Below are 21567 nucleotides of genomic sequence, written 5' to 3' on the forward strand. Positions count from 1 at the left end.
AGCAGCCTGACATGTTAGTACTGTCTGGGTAGCACAAATGTTACTCAGAATTCCTTTGCTGAAGGACTGTATTGGTTTTGGAGATTCTGTCTGCAATTTTCGTGACTTCATTGTCAGGAAATCATAGATAAACCTCATCTTTTTCTACCAATTGGTTACTTCATTGACTATAAATAATACAAGCATAAGAGAAAAAAAATAAATTCATACATATCAAGCACAAACTAAATTTTCAAGTTTTTGAAAACTATGCTATAGTGTTAGTACCTAAACATGTTTTCAAAAGTATAAGCATATTAACTGATGTTTTGTCAGCATTTTCATCCCAGAAATCCAACCAAAAATATTATAATCTTGGCAACATTAGGATGGGTAATTAGTTGTTTCATTATCTATTATTTCATTGATGCAACTTGTCCTATGTTATCTATGTACAAGCTGCTGTGTAAGTCCTCTCCACAATGCCAGAAATGATATTGTGGATTCAGGTGTTTGTAACTGTGTGTGTAATATGAAAGTTGGAATTAGACTTCTGGTGCAATGTGCCACCTTTAGCTTTCCATAGATCATTTAACATGATGAAAAGTACCTCGGAAACATTTTCATGCTTGGACGTTTCTTTCCCTAATTGAGAAATGGACATTTGGCAGTTACTTGCTATAACTGTTATAACTGACAAGGCAGACTTATTACCAATTCTACAGACTACAAATTGGACAGACATTGAATTGTGCTGTTAAGGAGATTTTCTGAACTTATTTTGTGTAATTTGGAACTCAGTGTAGGATTCAGGCCATGGGGGTATTTCTAAACCCCATGGATCCTGATAAATCATTTGGTTTAGCAGCACAATTTTCAAACTGCACATATAATTTATATTCTTACTTCTGGTCTATATAATGTTGATTTAGATTAATCTAAGGCATCAAAAAACATTTAATTAATCACAATGCTGACATTCAGAAATTCATTTTGGCTGTTGTTTGTGAGGTTAAAGCCTGTGGCAGCATTAAAAGACTGTACTTATTTTAATTCCAACATTATAAAGGAAGGCTTGTATTGCAGCTACATAGTAATGGTGTGTCCTGTTTGCAAATAAGTAATATTTTTCATTCTTTCTTTCAGCCACCTTGTTAGAAAAAGCTCTATTTAAGCTAAAATAATTTTAAAAAGTGATCTGGTTAGCAATGATGATGACGAAAGGGTTCTGATAATGGCCTTATGATTTGTGTCTTGTGCCAGTCCTAAACTTTTATTACCCCAACAACCTTTTAGAAATGAGTGGAAATGAACACTTCAGTGGGAATAGGTCTGAAAGCGTCAATGGAATCATGTAATGAAGATTGGCCTGTTATATGTTTGCAGGATATGCAGCATCAATGTATGGAATTTTTGCTTACTTTGTATTAAAAAAATTAATAAATCAATAATTATTTTCTAGACTCTGGAACCAGGCTGCTCCTTTCGAAGTAATTTGAAAGATCCCCTTAGTCCTGAGTCAATGAATTCTTCAATGTTACCTGGAGATCTTGATGAAGAAAAGCGAGCCAAAGCACTCAAAGGCAGAGCGTAAGCTTTTTTTTCTTTAACATTACAGTGAAATCTAACATAAAAACTGATTACAATCAGTATATTCAAATATATATTGCTTTGCCTCAAAATCTTTCAGTACATGTTTTCATATCTAAATAGAAGTTGGAAGTCTAGATTAAGTAATCACCGTGGGCAGCACGGTGACACAGTGGTTAGCACTGCTGTCTCACAGCGCCTGAGACCCGGGTTCAATTCCCGACTCAGGCGACTGACTGTGTGGAGTTTGCACGTTCTCCCCGTGTCTGCGTGGGTTTCCTCCGGGTGCTCCGGTTTCTTCCCACAGTCCAAAGATGTGCGGGTCAGGTGAATTGGCCATGCTAAATTGCCCGTAGTGTTAGGTCAGGGGTAAATGTAAAGGTATGGGTGGGTTGCGCTTCGGTGTGGACTAGTTGGGCCGAAGGGCCTGTTTCCACACTAAGTATCTAATCTAAAATGGAATCATTGCAGTTTTATGTACCATTTTAGGTTAGCTGCTAAGGACGATTAAACATGTTGTATACAGTATTCCTATTCATTGAACATTGAGCTAGTTGCAGAATGTCATAGATCGGATGATCAGCATGTGACTCAGAAACAGTAATTGCATTACCATCTAGATTAGTTATAACAGCTGAGATAAAGTCTCACTGATTTGACAGCTTCATGCATTTGAAGTATTTTCTATTTGCAAGCTGTGTTATCAGATGTTTATTTCTACTTTTAGCTCAAACTTGGGTTTCAGGTTCACAAGGGTTAATAGAATTCAAATGCTACCTTTTGATCATAGATAACTGATTCTAAACTAGTACTTCAGTAATATAACCCAGTTTAAAATTAATTTTAATTAGCATGCACGATATAATTATTGCATAATTAGAAATTGATGCAGAAGTGGCATTGCACACAATTAGATGTTCAGTCCAAAAAGATGTAAAGTGACCAGTCAATAGATGAGGTGCTGTTCAGTGAACTTGTATTGAGCTTCCTTGGAGTGCAGCAGCAAGCCAATGAAAATAAAATGTTGAGATTAGGAACAAGATGGAGCATTAAAATTGCATCAAAACATAGATTGAACAGAGGTATTCCACAGAGTGCTCACAATTTGATCTCCCCATCGTAGACAAGATCTTAAAATCCTCAAAAGGATTTGGGAAATATATAAATTTGCTGACTTCCAATGTCCATTTAATTATGTTTTTAAAAAAAACTGCAACACAGTGATAATCTCTTGACAAAAAAAACTGCTAAAACAAGGGATCTGGGAACATGCTTCACTTCTTGATTAGTAGTTGGGAATAACATAGAAGTAATGCTTAGATCAGAGTCAGATTCAAATGCATCAAAACATGTAATTGTGGCAGAATCACAGGCTACTAGGCAATGCAGCATGCAATCCTTAACACTTACCAATCTTTGATTACCTGGACCAGATCCACATTGCTCTGGGAGTTTGTTATTATTGAAGATTGATGATGATGGAATAATCATTTCGAGTTCAGATGTATAAACATTTCTTCAATCACAGAGTTGTGAACCTTTGGAATTCTGTACCTCAGATAGTTGTAAATACTCACCATTGATTGCATTCAAGGCTGAGATGGATAGATGTTTGATTTACCAGGAGGTCAAAGGATACAGGATGTGCGTGAGAAAGTAGAATTGAAGCTGTGGTTGTATTGAATGGTAGAACAGGTTTGAGGGACAGTCAGGTTTACCCCTATTCCTCTTTCTTGTATTCTTAAACCTTGCACCCCTGCTCTGTGCAATCTTGGAGGTTCCAATAATCAATAATTGTGTGTTGAAATGGATTACTGATTTTGAATTTTCAAGTCAATAACTTGAAGATATCCTTCTGAGAAGCTAAAACCTGTCACTCTACATTTGGAGGCAATCATCGTCGTGTCCCACAATACTTCATTGAACACTTAATTTATATTCTTTCACAGGAAGTGGATGTCACTTGGTAAGGCCACTTCAGAGGACTGTGAAGAGTCAACACATTGCTGTCAGTCTGTAATCACATGTAGGCCAGACCAGACACAGACAATGGATTTCCTTCCCTAAGTGTATTAGTGATTTTTACAATAATCAATAGAAGTTGTCATGGTCACCCTTACTAAGACTAGTTTTCAATGTTAGTTTATATTCAATGAATTTAAATTCCTCCAGTTATCCTGATGGGATATAGATCTGTGCCCCTGAGGTTTTCCTAGATTATTGGATTCACTAGATTAGGACCTCAAGATTACTAGCTTAAAAATGTGTTGCTGGAAATGCGCAGCAAGTCAGACAGCATCAAAGGAACAGGAGAATTGACGTTTCAGGCATAAGCCCTTCCTGAAGAATATTTTACTTCATGCTTTAATTACTTATCAAACTATGATACTGCTAGGAATCCAAACTCCCAAAAAGTTTGGTAATACTGGGGGTTATGTTCTGTAAAATATCAGAAATAACAACCTGAATGTTCCAATGTAGAACGTGAAAGGGAATCATTGAAAGGTGCCTAATGTGCCTGAGGAGGCAGAGGATTGCCCAATGCCCTGTATTTTTGTTTAAGATAATGGTTCTAAATGTGTGATGAAAGGTGTATAATTTATATATATTAATATAACTTCTGGAATTTGGTTATCAAAATAGATTCATGTGGGTCTTGGGTACTTCTGTATGGGGTTTTCTTTTTTATAAATGTCAAAGTTCTTCTATAACAATGATTTAAATCCAACATTTTGTCAGAGAGAAGCTGACTGTGCATTCCTGTGGTGTTAATCAGAAGATGGTTATACTGTTGCATTTATGAAAGGTAGAGTTATTGCATAAGATCATTGCCTTTATTTTCAGTTTGGAAGAATTGAGAATTGAGTAAGTTCTTTAAACTCAGTTCAGAAGAGACCAGCATTGCACTTAGGAGCATGTTTAGATTATCTTCTAGAAAAAGGATTCAAGGCAGTTCAGGGAACAATTCATTTCAGCAGAAGGGTTTAATTTTAGAACTTCCAAACCAGAAGAGTTTAAATGAAAATTTGAAGCTCATTAGTGTGACAAGACTATGGCTTTAATAGGTATTTTTTTTTGTTTTTAATGGAGAAAGGTTGAGACAGAGATACCAAGTGATCTGCTCAAAGCCAATGAAGTAAACAGCTTGTGGGTTTTTTCTTAAACTTGGAACAATAGAAGCAGCTTGAATGGGTAAAGTCAAGCTCCCACAGAAACAGGATTTTTAGTTTTAGCTTTCTGCAGTTGCTGAGATCTTGAAGCTGGATGTGAAAGTTCTTATTCCTCTCTCTGTTGCAGCTAAAAGCTGGGGTTCTCTTCCAGCTGCTGGAATTGCATGAGAGACAGTCGATTTTACTGAATTGGCCTTTGCCAAGGGTGTGTTTATATATTACTATATTACTATATTGTTTATATTTTGGAGCAGATAATTAGTAGTAGTAAATATATATATTATTCTGCTAAGCATTTTGATAGAGTTCAGTTAAGTCAATTATTTTATTTTTATTTTGTCTGTGTGTTCATTGTAGTGTAAAAATAAAGTATATTTTGCTTAAAGTTGAGTAATTTGACCAACCAAATTGCATCTGGAAAGCAGTGCCTTATACTTACCTTTAAGATAAGAAATTGTTAGAGTCCAAGCTATCTTCTTAATACATTTTGAGGGGGTTCAAGTCCATAACACTTGAACCAAGAAAGTTGAGAATCTAATTTGTGAAAAGTTCATATTGGCAGCTTTAGAAAGAATTAATTGAATTATTTCACAGTCCACAACAAAGAAATTGCCACAAGTCATTGAAGTAGAATCCTTAAGAATAGTGATAGGGGTATAGTTTCTTTGGACTTGAATCTCTGAAATGAGTGGTGTTAGAAAACAGGTTGAAACATTGTTTGTCTCTGTGTTAAGATCATTGTTATATCTATCGATACCTTGGTTTAGTTTACTTATTGTATGTGTAATAAACATTTGTTCTGTTGTTAAGGAGAATGTACAATCACGTTTGAATATGTCTCAGTGAGTAACCACCACAATAGCTAATGCACTAAAAAAAATGATCTGTCAAACCAGATTTCATTTTAGGATTTGATTTGTCCACTAGTACCATCTGCTGGGATCATAACAAAAAGATTAATGTTGGAAACTGTATTAAGCTGTTGATGTCATACAAACTTGAGTGGAGAATGAAGAATCTAGCTCAGGATTCCATGGGTGTCAGAGGTATAATCCCTGTCTTCTAATAGTTTTAATAATTATTAATAAATATTTTAAAGGGAATGAATGATTCCCTCATAGATAGATGGAGTGCCACTTAAGTGGGCTGCTTTGTCCTGGATGGTGTGGAGTTTCTTCATTGTTGTTGAAGCTGCATAATCCAGTCAAGGGGAAATGTTCCATCATGTAGCTAACTTGTACCCCTAGGTGGTGGTCACTTTTGTGAAGTCAGGAGTGAGTTACATACCTGGTGCTATGTCATTGAATTCTCGATATTAACATCCTGGAGGTTACCATTGACCAGAAACACAGGGCTACAAAAGCAAGTCAGAGGCTAGGAATATTGCAGAATGTAACTCACCGCCTGACTCTCTAAAGCCTGTCCATCATCTTCCAAGCACAAATCTAAAGCCGCTTCCCATCCTGACTTGGAAATTTATTACTTTTCCTTCATTGTTACATGTCAAATCCAAGAATTCCCTTCTTGAGTACATTATGAGTCAACCTACAACAGGTGAACTGCAACAGTTCAAGAAAGCACTTCACCATCACCTTCTCAAGGGAAACTAGGGACGGGCAATAAATGCTGGCCAGCCAGAAACAACCACATCCCATGAATGAATAAAAAAATTCACAGAATTCCAAACCCCAGAGCTACTCTTGTAATCACCTTATTTATATAGCTGCTTCTGTTAAGCCACTGGCCGATGGTAAGCCTTGGCCATAATACTATCATTGAATATCAAGGCTAAATGGTTAGATTCTTTCTTGAAATGGTTACTGTCCATGACTTGGGTTGTATGAAAGTGATTATGTACTTACCAGCACAAATCTGAGTGTTCTCTATGTGTTGTTACGTGTTTGTATGAACTACCTCAGAACCTGAGGAGCTGTAAACCTCAGCTGTCAGCAAACATCTGCATGTCTGACCTGATGATTGAAAGAAGTCATTGATGAAGCAGCTGGAGATGTTTGGACCTGGGATGCTGTCCAGAGGAGCTCTTACAAAGTGTCCTGAGCTGAGATAATTGGTCTTCAATGTCACAACCAGAGGAGCACTTCCCCAGATTCCCATTCACTCCAAGTTTGCTGGGACTCCTTGAAACCACCCTCAGTCAAATACTGCTTTGATATCAAGGGTAGTCACTCTCACCTCTTGTTTGCCTGAGGTTTGAACTGAGTTTGTAATGACTTCTGGACCAGAATGTCCTTAGTGGAACCCAAATTGACATCAGTGAGCAGATTAGTGATAAATGCTTGGACAATTCCTGAATTGCTGGTCATTTATATTGTTGTAACTGTATTGGAGCACCGTGGCTATGGACACATATTTTATTTGGAACAGGAGTCTTCAATATGATAGCCTTAATATTGTTAGGCCCCAAAGTCTTTGTTGTATCTAGTGCCTTTATCTATTATTTGATTTTATGTGTAGGGAATTAATTTGGCTGAAAGTTGGTATTTATGATGTTAGAGACCTCAGGAGGAGGTTAAGGTGGATCATCTACTCACCATATCTGGATGAAAATGTTTGCTCATGTTTCAGCTTTGCCTTTTGCATGAACACACTAGGCTCTACCACAGCTAAGGTTGAATATGTTTGTGAATTCTCCTTCTCCAATTAGTTGTTTAATTGTGTGTCAACATTCATGACCAGATGGAGCAAGTCTCGAAAGCTTTGACCCAATCAATTGGTTTTGGATTGTTCAGTGCTATGCATACTTGTTGTTTCAGCTGCTAAACATGAATGTAATCCTATGTTTTGAATCATGCTATTGGTCCTGGCATGGTCTCCTGTACTCCTCACTGAATTAGGATTGGTCCCTGGTTTGATGATAACAACACAATAAGGGATCTGCCCATGAAGTTACAGACTGTGGTTAAGTACCGTTGCTGCTGATGGCCCACAACATCTCATTGATGCCTAGGTTTGCTACAATATCTATTCTCTATCTATTGTTTTTACATGATCATTGTGCTATACTACACATGGAAAGTACCCACAATGTGAAAACTATACTTTGTGTCCGAAAGAATGGTGGTCACTCTTACCAGTACTGTTACAACAGATGCATTTACTATGGATAGATTAATGAAGATGACTCCAAGTAGGTTTCTACTTTCGTAAATTCCCTTACCACCTATTGCAGGCCCAAGACTCAAACAATCAATCAGTAATGCTGTTCTATGCCATTGGGGGAGGCGACGACCTAGCGGTGTTATCACTGGACTGTTAATCCAGAGACCTATGTTCAAATCCTGCCACAGCTGATAGGGGAATCTGAATTAATTGTAAACCTGAAAATAAGAGTCTAATGATGACTGTGAACCTATTGCCAGGGGAAAAAAAATCATTCACTAACGTTCTTTAGATAAGGAAACAGCTATCCTTATGTGGTCTAACCTACTTGTGACTCCAAACCCACAGTAAAGTGGTTAACTCTTAAGTGCCCTCTCGATGATTAAGGATGGGAATTCAATGTCGGCCTGGCCAGTGATGGCCACATCCTGTGAATGAATGAAACAAAATGAATTCCATCAGCTGTGGGAGATCTGTTCAGCAGAAGGACAGGATATACTCTGCGATGGTGATGGAAGTTTCTGGAATATTGGTCGTAATGCATAATTCTTATGTCAGGCTGTTATTTTAGTAGTCTGTGGGACTGCTTCCAATTTTGACGCAAGTTCCCAGATGTTATTCAGATGGACTTTGCAGGGTTTTCTAGATAGATTGTGCCTTTGTCATCTCCAGTGTCTGAATCAGTGCAAAGATCTATCCATTTTTACTCGCGCTGAGCTTTTTTTTTGTGGTGGTTTGATCAAACTGATTCTTAGGCCCACGCAGAGGGCAGTTAAAAATCAACTACAGGGCAACCTTGATTATCCCAACAAGATGGGCGGGCGCTATTTCGTTCGGATAATTGATTATTCGGTTAATCGATTTAATGCCTTTCCTCTGAGGCTGATAGTTTTCTATTATGTCTGCTCCCTGTTCAGACTAGGCAGCAGCACACAGCGCGTGAGCCTCCGCCCTCTCCCAAACCCATCCAACACCATCCCCACCCACCACCCCAATCCCGTTCAACATCCCCCTGCCCACCCCAAACCCAGTTTAGAATCATGCCTCCAGATCATTATATTGGGTCTCTGAATTATTAATTTAATAACATTACAATTATACTGTTCTTAGACTATTATTAGAAGTCTCATTCTTGTTTTTGCCAATGCATTGTTTGCGATGATTTGAATTAGAAGAAATTATTGAAAACAGAAATTAATTCAAATTTATTGTTAGTCAAGGAAAAAGTAAGCAAATTCCTTCAGGGTGATGATAATTTAGTTTGTATGCAAATAGAATATAATGCACTCTGCTGATGTAACTAAACACTCCATTTCTGGTTGGACACCTTGGATTACAGCATACAGCCGATAGTGTCATCGCATTGGATCACACCTCTGAAATACTATGAACAATTTTAACTTGTATTTCCATATGGATGACACAGTCAAAACTAGCTATGAAGATAACTTAATTGATTTCTTAGAGAGAGAAAGGGAGACCAGTGGAATGCAAGAAATGTAACACTTGAAGGTGGACTGTGATCTGTTGTGACTACAAAAATACCAATGCTGAGAACCCCTACTCAACAGAATGATGTCTCCTGTGGTTTATATCCAAAGCTTCAAAAATATTTTGTGTTTTCCCCATTGAAGAATAGGTAGTGAAAAGGCAGTTTCAACTTTATTGGAATGTGCCAGTGCGACTAAATATTCTTGTCCACCTCCCTGTGTTTGAGCATTAGTGTGCAATGATGGTCACATTTGAAGAACTACCTCCCAGTCATTCATGGGATGCAGATAAAGACCCTCTCTAACTCCAGTTAAAAATGAAACAGGACAGTTAGGGACTCTTTGTCATTCTGAATATTGGAATTCAATCAAAGTCAAAAGGTTTTAGAGCTATAGAATATCAATTAATCTGTAAATGTAAGAACTGTGAATCTTACTATTCACCTACCAATGTCAATGCTACCAGTAACCTCCACTGCACTGACTGCAACATTCAACTGTCAACTGCTAATCATGGACAATTGAGAGATGACCCATGTAACTTTTTTTGACAATTACCTTGTTGGATTCACCTCATTTCTAAGTTGTGCATACATGTCTTGTGTTACTATTTCTCATTGCATTTAGTAATGAATAATCTCACCATTTTGTTATTTCAAGAAAACCTGGTTAAATTTGCTTATTTTAAAGTATAAGTTCTTTGGATCTGGAAGAAAGATGTCCACAGAGGAAGTGATCATTTTCAAAGTGACCTTGTTGTGACCAACGAGAGGGTGGGTGAATTGAGGAGCCAGTTTATCACTCCTCACCCACGAACTTAACAGTTTGGGGTATCCTGTCTGGAACTGTAGTGAAGTGAGAATCTCAACTGGGGACTGGTCATAACTCATTTTTTATATATAAATTCCTACCTTCCACTGTCAAAAAATATTATAAAATTGAAAGGGAAAAGTCTGAGGTGATGCTATATTTCATTTTAAAGTTAAAGGCAAAGTGAACATCGAATCAGTCAGCTATTATTAATAGAAAGCATATTTTGTTTGGAGCAAAAGTCAATACCAACTCTGATCGATAATTTATGTTTTCTAATCCTTATTATCTCTCCTGCCCTCTGCCCAGACAACTCTCCCCCAGTAAGTATCACCTCCCACACCCACTCTTCCAACTCACCTTTGAAATCTCTAAACAATCCTAAAGACATTGGTTTTCTCTCAATCTTAGTGTGTCCAATCAAAGATTAGTCAAGAAAGAATTGCAAATAATTTTATTTCAAAAATTGGCCAGAAAATAAGTTATCAATTTTTTTCCTGGTCACTGACAGAGAAAGGGGCCCTGTTCCTGACTAGCACATTTGGACCATGTTATTTTGATGCTTTCTGAATTCTTCGATTAGTTTCTGCACTATAATACACAGAGGCTTCCAAAACTTCAAAAGATAAAAACAAAACAGTAAATGTTGGAACTCTGGAAGCAATGCAATTAACCCAAACAGAAAGTGCTGACCTGCCTTTCTTCTTTCCAAACTATCAGACCTGTCATGACTTTCCAGCATGTGTTAATTTTACTCCAATCTCTTCCATACATGCAGCTTTCTAAACAAAATGACTTTAAGTTTTCCCTAATTATTTTGTTTATTATTAAGCCCAAGTGGTAATTAGTTACAAATAGTCATAAAATGATGCAGATTCTTCATGAAACAACTTGTGTCTTGTTCTGTGGTCAGTCATCAATGTTGTAAATAATTGCAGTTGAACATAACCAACTTAACAGAATACTATCAGAATTCAGAACTATCCACATCATCTTGTTACAGATATGTCCTAAATGAGCTTGTTCAAACTGAGAAGGATTATGTGAAAGACTTGGGTGTTGTGGTAGAGGTAAGATGTGTTGAATTTAATTTGTATAACACTTAAATGAACATAATAATATTAACTGTAAAGAGTTATCACACTTGTTAAGAAGACTAACTGCATTGAATTAATTTATTTTCATACTGGGAATTATATAGGACAGAATTTGCCCTTTGATCATCATCCCAACAGTGGCATTTTATGGATTGACAGTCCTCTACTGGGTGGGAAATATCATTCAGCAGGAATGTGCCCCAAATTTAGATTGTTTATTATTACATTCTGTCCTCTCCTTCAGTTTTCCAGTACTTCAGTGATTGTTGCACTGGGAGAGATCAGTTAACTCAGCGTATACCAAAAATCAAGCTTTCTGTTCTTTCTGATCTGCACACTTCAGTACCATAGATACCTTGAGACTTTAGAGTGTATTTTGTGTCTCATTTTAATCTCTTAATGATTATAATTATGCTTTGATGAATTTTTTTTGTCTTGCACTGGTCGGTTAAATCCATCTAATTATGCCATCTTAATGGTTTCCAACAGAGATTTAATTGTAAATCTGAACTGTGAGGCTATCTGATTTATCATATGCAGTCATGTTGCAACTAAGTATCACCGGTCCTTCAATACTTTCCACTGACTGGCATCTAGTTAATCTCCAGAATGAAGAAGAAAAGATTTTAAACAACCTCCGGGAAAGGTTGCTGTGGGAGATTTCTCTCTAATTCCATGACCAATCAAAGCAAGTTTCAGTCAACCACAAAGCACACCTAATCTATATTTTTTTGTCTGCATTGTTATCAGCCTAAAACAGAAATGTGACTAACTCACTTATGTTTGACCGTTTATCGTGTTGCACTATGGGGGTTGGTTAGTTCAGTGGACTAGACAGTTGGTTTACAGTTCAGAGAGCTGAAATGATGTGAGTTCAGTTCCTGCTCCAATTGAGATTATCTTCTCAACTTTGCCCATTATCTGAGGTGTGGTGACTCTTAAGCTAAACCACCACCAGTTGTCTCCCTGTATGTTGTCTCACCAGCCCTGGGTTACAGGAGGCCTGTGACAACTGTATCATGTTTCAAAAGTTGAGCACCCTTAACAAAAATAGAATTATCTTGACACCTAACTTTATTTATGTAACACTTATAAGTTTTATTCTGGACTACACAACGGTAGAATCCTTCCTGTGAAATTCTTCAGGTATTTACTAAGAAATAGAATGATTTGTTGACTTGACAAGTACTGCAAGTTTAAAGTTTTGCTGACAGCAGTTTAAACATACTTTTGATGTTTTAGGGTTTCATGAAAACGATAGAAGATAAAGGAGTTCCTGATGACATGAAAGGAAAAGAGAAGATAGTTTTTGGAAATATTCATCAGATTTATGACTGGCACAATAGGTGAGTAGTTAATGTGTTATATTTTGTCTGAAAGAAAAGTCAGCACTTTGCATTTGATGAAATACTGGTTAATGTTAATTGTTACAAGCATTTCTTAATCATCTCAGACTTTTTTTCCTTAAATCTAACTTCAAAAGAACCTTGGCAAGTTGGTGGACAGTGCAGATAAGTGGAAGATGAAGTTTTTTGTGGAGTAGTGCAAGGTGCATCCTTTGGTACAAAGATGACGGAAGGACTGTATAAAGTAAAGGTACGATTCTAAAGGGTGTGTAAGAGCAGAGATCTGGATATATGAGTCATTAAAGGGGGCAAGGCAGATAGACGCAGGTGTTAACAAAGTACTAATAAGGTATTCTTGGCTTCATAGAGAGGGGTATAGAGTTCAAGAGCAAGGAGGTTGTACAAAAAAAAACATCATCACTGTTGGAAATCTCTTCCACTCTCAGGATGACTCTCTTCTACTCTCAGCATGTGTCCTTATGGTTGTACAGATCAATGCTCCTTCCCCTGACTCTGGGACACTCAGGGCTGAAGGTGGTCATGGAAAGAGATGGGTGAGGCATTCGTGTGGGAGAATGCCCCTTTCATTGCTTTCACCTGGCTTTTGCTTTTTCCCAGTAGCAAGTCTGAAGGTGCTTGAGCCTTCCCAATACTCCCCCTTCACTTTGGACAGTCTTGGGCCAGTGATTTCCAGGTGTCTGTGAGAATGCCGCACTTTGCTAGTGAGGCCTTGAGGGTCTCAAGTGAAATGCGTACTCTGTCCATCTGGGGCTCGCATGCTGTTTGGAAGCTGGGAGTAGAGCATCTGCTTGGGGAGTCTCATGTCTGCTGTGTGGATGACCTGGCCATCTATTGTAGCCAATCAAAGGTAATCAGTGCTTCAATATTGGGGATGTTGGCCTAATCAAGGACACTGGTGTTGACATCTTTCTTCCCAGCGGATTCATAGGATCTAGCACAGGCAGATTTGGTGGTACTGCTTCAGCGCCTTGAGGTGTCTGCTGTAGACAGTCCCTGTCTCAGAGTCATATAGGAAAACCATGATTTTGGTTTTGGATCTGATGTTGTTACCCTTGAACGTATATAGGACCCCAGTTGGACATCAGCTGAAGGATTTTGTACAGTTCTGGGTGCCACAGTATTTCACACTAAGTGAAAGAATTAGAGAAAGTGCAGGAGAAGTTTGAGAATGGTACCAGTGGTAAGACATTTCACTTTTGAGAAAAGATTGTAGAAAATATGAGTCTTTTCCTTGGAGACATGAAGGCCAAGAGGACAATCGATGGAAGTTCCCAAAATCTTGAGGGGTCTCGTTCGAGCAGATAGGAAGAAAGTGTTCCTGTTGGTAAAAGGATCATTGGCATAGCTTTAAAGTGTTTTGCACAAGCAACAGATGTGAGGGGAGGCAAAGTATTTTCATGCAACAAATAGTCAGGGTCTGGAATGCAGATTCAATTGAAACATTTAAGGGGGAAATTGATGATTATTTAAATGGAAACAGCATGAAACGTATGGAGAAAAATCCGGAGATTGGTATTAAATTAAAATGCTCAGAGAGCTGATGTTTTGAACAGTCTCTTTGTGCATAGAAATGGAGGACAGTTCCAGAACTCAGTATTGAGATGAAGAGGCTTGAATCTGCCTAATCAGCAGATAAGGTGTTGTTTCTCCAGGTTGTACTACACTTCATTGGAACACCATAGAAGGCCCAGGACAGAAATGTTAGCACAGGAACAAGATGAATGAAATGGCAAGCTAATATGGAGTTGGGGTCATTTTCACAGATAGGACAGCAGTGTCAAACAAAGCATTCTCCAAGACTGTGTTTCATTTTGCCATTATTAGGAAAATTACATTGTGAGCAGTGAATACTGTAAATTAAATGAAAGAAATACAAATGAAATGCTGCTCCTCCCAGAAGGTGTATTATGGGTATGGGGCAGTGAGGCCAGGCAGCATCCAAAGAGCAGGAGAATCGACATTTCTGAAGAAGGGCTCATGCCAGAAACATCGATTCTCTTACTCTTTGGATGCTGCCTAGCCTGCTGCGCTTTTCCAGCAACACATTTTCAGCTCTGATCTCCAGCATCTGCAGTCCTCACTTTCTCCATGGGGCAGTGAGGGACAAGTAGGTGAATGGGCACGTGTTGTACCTTCTGTAATTGTATGGCAAAATGCCATGAGGAAATGAGCGTGGATTAGGAGTGATGGAGAAGTGGACCAGGATGTCACGTAGGGAATGATCCCTGCAGATTGCTGACAGTGAAGGGAAGGAGAAGTTTTTTTTTGCTGGTGGTATACTTTTGGAGATAGCAGAAATGGTTTGAAAGGAGAGACTGGTGATGTGGAAATGAACGACAAGGAGAATACTATCATTATTCTGGGAAGGAGCAGCAAGAGTGAAGGCAGAATCTTGACAAGGTTGAGGGCCCTGGCAATCACTGTGGAGAAGGATTCCTTGAGTGATGAACAAGGAGGTCTTGTCACAGACACCCTGGTGAAAGGTGGCAATCATCAGAACAGATGTCACTGGAAGAATGGAATGGAATTCTTGCAGGAGGCAGGGTGAAAGGAGGTGTAGTCAAGATTTATGGATGTCAGTGGGCTTATAATGGATACCAGCGGACTACCTCTCCTCAGAAATGGAAACATTAAAGTCAAGGAATGGAAAGGAAGAGTCAGAGATGGATCAAATGAAGATGAGAGAAGGATAGAAATTGGAACCAACTAATGACTTTTTTTGAATTCTCAATGAGAGCAGGAAGCAGCACTGAAGACATCATCGATTATATTACAGAATATGCTGTGGGTGAGGGCCCAAGTAAGACTGGAACAAGAAGCATTCCATATGCATTACAAAGGAGTGCGTATAGCTGATATTCTTGCATTTACCCACGATGGCCGCACCATTGATTTAGAGAAAGTGACAAGTTAAAGGAAAAGACAGTCAAAGTGAGAATGGGCTCAGTCAGGCGAACAAAAGTGGTTATGGTTGGATCTTATGTAGACCAGTTTTCAAGGAAGCAGCAGAATGTCTTCAGACCATCTTGATAGTGATGGCCATGTAGAGGGATTGCATATCCATGGCTGAAGAGGAGAAAGCTAGGACCAGAAAACTGGAAATCATGGAACCAACTGAAAGTTTCAGAAGAATCATGAATGTAAGTGGGAAGAGACAAAACACATGGGTAAAATAGAGTCAAGATACAAAGAAATATTGTCAGTGGAGCAGAAACTGGCTGAAATAATATGTCTGCCAACGTAGTCTTGTTGTTGATTTTGAGAAGAAGGTAGAAGCAGGCTATGGGAAATTGTGGAACAGTAAGTGAGACGCTGTGGAGGGAAGATCTCCACAGAAAGCTAACAGTTAACAATCTTTTCCATTGACGCAGAAAAAACTTTGAATTGCACAGCACATTGACTTAATTGACTATTTTGATTTTCTAGCTGTTGACTGTGTATATGTCTTCTCCTGTATCTCACCCCCATCATTTAATGGTATGTAATGTGCTGTGGAATTGCACCATTTCCTTTTTATTCATTTATTCTGTTTGTTCTTTACCACGTTCTTCCTTGAACATCCCTGCAATCAATGCTGTAATAAAGTCCTTTATTTGGAGCACTACCACATATCTTCCTCTTTATTTCATGTGAACATGTAATATCCAGGAATATAAGGTTCTATCTTCCAGTTTTTAGTTTAAATGTTTTGTGTGTTCGTATCTGGAATATAACACATTCACTACTGAGACCAGAGAATCTGTTCTGTGTTGTTTATCTATAGGAAGAAGAAACTTCCTGATATTTGGAGGTAGCTTCCTGTTTTCCTCTTGTCCTATCTCCTCCAGTTTGATTTAAAGTAATATTACAGATAATTCTTTTTCACTCAATTTATTATGTCGCATATATTTAAAGGAATATCTCTCTGACAACCTTCCAGGCTTTAAAGAGCCAAGTCTTTTCTGTCTTTTATCATCACCCTCATGTTGGACAGAGGATGGACAGGGGTGAGGGATTAGACTTTTTGTTTAGATGAATGGATGGTAATGCATGTGAAAAGCAGGTTTAACTGAAAATGTGATGGGATACTGACTTCAACGTGCCGACTTTAACTCAGGCAGAGCAAGGGACAGGTAAGTATCCTGCTTCAAAGATGTGTATTGGCATTGCAAATGTGCTAAAGAGGCTGGAAGGCATTGACTTGCTAATTTCTCCAGATCTGAAACATCTTGACAGCTGCATTGGGGCAAATACTGCCTCAGGAAGAAGGTCTCCACAATGTTCTTTAGGAATCTGGAACAGCAGAAGAGTTTCCTCCCAAGCATCCATCATCCCAATCTTATCCCAGGGTCCAAGATCAGTCCCCCTTCAGGGTCAGACCTGGAGTTGGGGAAGTAGCCTAATGTTACCTCTGAACTGTCCAATCATGTTCCCTGTTGACTAGAACCCAAACCTTCAATCAGGCTGATCTCTGGGCAAGAAACCTACAGCTGGTGAATGATGCATACAATGAAGTTAAAGCATGTGTGAAAATATGGACTTCTGACTTTCTTGTACTCCTGAAGAAGGGCTTCTGCCCGAAATGTTGATTGTTCTGCTCCTCTGATGCTGCCTGACTTGCTGCGCTTTTCCAGCAACATATTTTTCATTTCTTGTACAATACCAGGCTTCACTTCAACTCTCAAAATGTTAGGAGGAAGTGAGGAAAGCAGATGCTGGAGATCAGAGTCAAGAGTTTGATGCTGGAAAAGCACAACAGGTCAGACAGCATCCGAGGATCAGGAGAATCGACATTTCCGAATAAGCCCTTCATCAGGAATGAGGCTTGTGGGCCAGGGGGCTGAGAGGTAAATGGGGGGTGGGGGATGGGGTTGAGAGTGCAATAAGTAGATGAAGGTGGGGGTAATGATGATAGGCTAGAGAGGAGAATAGATCGAATAGATGGGAAGGAAGATGGACAGGTAGGACAGGTCATGAGGACAGTGCTGAGTTGGAAGGTTGGAACTGGGAGCAGAAATGAGGAAATTGGTGAAATCCACATTGATGCCAAGTGGTCAGAGGGTCCCAAGGCGGAAGATGAGGCATTCTTCCTCCTGGCGTCAGGTAGTTAGGGTTTGGCAATGGAAGAGGCCCAGGAACTGCATGACCTTGGCAGAGTGTCTACCCCCTCGGCTTCCAAGTTTCATTCCTAATAAAACAAACGGTCATTTCTCCTGCTCTCGGATGCTGCCTGACCTGCTGTGCTTTTCCAGCACCACATTCTCAATTCTCTAAATGTTGTCATTTTAAAATGCCTCCTCAGGGATCAACTGTGAAGTGCTTTTCATCATAGACTCCAGTGCTTGAATGTCAGTTTCTGTTCCTCACAAACAGAACCAAGCACAACATCCAAAGTATGGTCTGATTAGAGGCTAGTACATTTGGGTTATTAGTTCCTTCATCTTGTATTTTGCTTCTTTGACTTTGAAGTTCATTTTTGTTGACTTAGTTGGTTCCTGCTTTGCCTTGGTCTGACATTTTGAGAATTGCACCACTGAGATTTTTAGGTCTTATTTTCATGAATTTGACTATTTGTAAGCGATTTCAATGCCATGCATAAAATTGGCATATCACCATTTTTCCTTCGTAGGCAACGTATTTTACACCTCTCTGGTTTAAATTTTGATCTGGCATTCTTCTGTTGATTCACACAATGTGTGCAATTCATTCCATAGTTAGAGGGCTTTGCCTCCATTTTAGTTACAGATTCAAATGTTAGAATAGTGCTGCACAGAAGTCCATTTTGGTTGTGTTTAGTTTTAGAAAGATTATCCATTTTAGCTTTCCCCCATAGCCTTAGTAAATTTGCCCATTCTAACATTAATCCAATTCATTAATCTCCTCCCATCACCTACAGGCAATATAATCAAAAGCATAACTCATTGTGTGGATGTTTTTTATTTTCATGTTGGAAATTGGCATTAAATTTCAGAATTTAAGTCACTGATACAAATTTGACTCAGTAGTATTTGCAAAACTCAGCATTGGGGCATTCTATTCAATGATTACCACACCCCTTCTCACAGCCACTCTAACAGTAACACTCTTGCAAAGACCCTTGGTTTCTCTCTCCAGGCAGTTACTTACCTATTCAAGGTTTTGGTCTTAATCCCAACTAATTTATGTTTATTTTGTTTCTTTTCATTTGGAAGTTTGAGTCAACTTTCCTAAATGGTTCACTCGTAATTTCATGCTGAAATATTCATCAAGTTTAAAGGAACTATGGACCCACTGAGACAGAGTTTTAGAATAATTACTGTTCATATTTCTTTTCAGCTATTTCCTGGGAGAACTGGAAAAATCCCTTCAGGAACCAGAGCGTTTGGCAGAGCTCTTCATCAAGCATGTAGGTTTTTACAATGTCCTTTCAGGGCTTTGGTAAAAATAGAAACTTGACCCATTTTAGTTCCAAATTGGAATATATTCTGTAACAAAAACTTTGTACACCTCCCTGATCACCTGAAAAAATGTAATTTACCATAAATGTTGCAAATGATAAAGAAGAATAATTATATAGGGAATTTACTATATGACAGTCATAAGTAAATTTTGAAAAGTTCATATTCTATTTCACAAAATTGTAGAATTTCTAAATCATGATGAGCATACTAATAGCTTAATTGAAACATGACAATAACATTAGCAGAATATCATTTGAGATATAGCATTATATTATAGCTATGTTCAATGTCCATGGTTATTATATGACTACTGAGTTTGAGTCCAAAGTTTTAATAAAAAAAGATAAACAACATGCTGTCCATTACCCCTTCCCTATATATGTCCCTTTTTTTTTGACCTGGAGTTATTTGTGTTAGATTATGCCTCTAGGAAATGCCTTTCTGCAATTAGAAAAGGATGTTATTATATAGTACCTTTTACATTGTAAAGCATCCTTAGATGCTTCACATTATTGAACAAAATTTGACACTGAGCAACAGAAAGGCATACTCGGCCAGTGCCTGGCCATGGGGATTTGTTTTAAAGTATTTCTTAAAGGAATAAGAGAGGGTCAGAACTGGAGAGGTTTGGGAATGGAATTCTGGGATATTAGCAACTGAAGGTACAACTGCCATTCGTGGATAAATTAAAATCTGGAATGTGTAGGAGACTAGAATTGGCAGCTCAGATATCATCAGATGTTGTATTGTCACATTGTTCTTTGTGGTACTTGGTTGTAGTGTAAATTGGCTGCCACATTTCCTGCAGTGACTACACATCAAACTTATTTAATTCGCTGTGAAGTGAATCGAATGTCCTGAGGTTGTGTGAAGCACTGTATAAAATATGTTCTTCTTTTTAAAAATAAGGAAAATTACAAAAACAAATGGGAAGGAAAAGACTAGGAATGGATTTAAAAACAAGCAATGATGGATGAATATGACACAGTCTGAGTCTAGATACAGGCAGCAGAGTTTCAGATGATGCCAAGTTTATGGTGGGTATAATGTGGGAAGCTAGCCACATGTGTGTTGAAATAATCAAGTCTAGGGGTAACAGTTTCCATGAATGATAGATTCTGTTGTAGTTGAGGTGAAGGAACAGCAGACTCTGGCAATGTTATAGATGTGGAATAAGGCTGTCTCTACATGATGGTGTTGCTATGTGGTCAGAAGGTTTTTAGGGTCATATATGACAGCCAGGCAGTATATAAATGCAGTTTTTCCATGAGATGTTAATTTGAACTCACAAGATGATTGTCACTGTATCATTAGTAGGGAGGTGAGCATATTAATATAGCCAGCTTTCCGTATTTAGCAGAACATTTGGAAGTCAGACATTTTACTCCTAGTGATGTCTGGAATCTCTTCAGAGATGTGTCGGTGATAATTCATTATTCTTATTATCCCTTTTCCTACTTTAGCTAAAGTTGCGCATTAGGTCTCTGTCTATACTTACAAATTATAGGCAGAAATGGGCCATTGGACACTTTCAGTTATCTTCATTATTCAGTCTGATTGCAGTTCATCTTCCACATCAATTCCACTCCCCTGCTCTTTGCCTATATTCCTTGATTTCCTGAGTGGTCAAAAATCAATCGATCTTAATCCAGAAGGTATTCAACACTAAAATATCCACAATGCTCTTGGGTAGAGATTTTCAAAGATTCACAGTTCTCTGCATGAAGAAATCTTTCTTTCTCTCAGTCCTATATGATTGTCTCCCCAAGCAGGGAGCACTACCTCTATCTCCATTTCAGACTCATCGTAATGTTTGAGTCCAGAGATACACTGTAATAATATACTTTATTTGATGCTTAGGGAATTATGCTAATGGAAATAAAGAACCTGCTTTTATATAGCAGTGTTCTCATGCTCAGAATGCCCCCAAAACATTTCATAGCCCATGAATTACTTTTGAACTGTAATTACTGTTATTCAGTAAATAATTGCAATGACCGATGTCAAACAAAGTCCCTCAGTCAGCAATGAAATATGTGAGAATAAATGAATTAATGATGCCAATGTTCTTAATTGGTTAGTAGCAGGTAGGTACCTTTGCATACTTAAAGTTTGTTCACCTTGTTATTCGGAGGCCGGTCTGAATATAGATTTTTCATTTCATACTGTAAAATACTATCAGGAAAGTCCTTCTTCAAGTGATCTTCAAGGTTATTTGGGAATAACATGAAGGATCATTTTACCTTGAATCTTTAGAAGAGTACATCACTTAGATCAGCATTGATAGCATGTCTTCAGCTCAGATTGAGAACAGGCTATAAGCGAAACCTGCCAGGGATCCCAAATAATGTCATTTTGGCTCAGAAGCAGTGAGAGGCCTTTCCTGTCTATCTTTAACTATCACAATTTCTCATAATGACTTTTGTATGTGACGCCTGTTTGGCTCATTTCAGGTCATACATCATCCAGTCCAGAGTTACTGAATTATTGACCATATCAGTTAGTTGAACATTTCAATCCAACAC

The 21567-nt window shown here is 38.3% G+C and overlaps 1 protein-coding gene across 5 annotated transcripts in view; it reads left to right on the forward strand.

Moving 5' to 3' along the window:
* kalrna (kalirin RhoGEF kinase a) overlaps positions 1-21567 on the forward strand; it is a 744968-nt gene that overhangs the window by 653480 nt on the left and 69921 nt on the right. For all 5 annotated transcript variants that reach the window (XM_060827256.1, XM_060827251.1, XM_060827252.1 and 2 more), the window contains 4 exons: positions 1442-1569; positions 11163-11229; positions 12499-12602; positions 18918-18987. In XM_060827256.1, the coding sequence (XP_060683239.1) occupies positions 1442-1569; positions 11163-11229; positions 12499-12602; positions 18918-18987 (369 nt within the window). The remainder of the gene's footprint in view (positions 1-1441; positions 1570-11162; positions 11230-12498; positions 12603-18917; positions 18988-21567) is intronic.

The sequence above is a fragment of the Hemiscyllium ocellatum genome, chromosome 7 (assembly GCF_020745735.1).
Source record: "Hemiscyllium ocellatum isolate sHemOce1 chromosome 7, sHemOce1.pat.X.cur, whole genome shotgun sequence".
NCBI lineage: Eukaryota > Metazoa > Chordata > Chondrichthyes > Orectolobiformes > Hemiscylliidae > Hemiscyllium > Hemiscyllium ocellatum.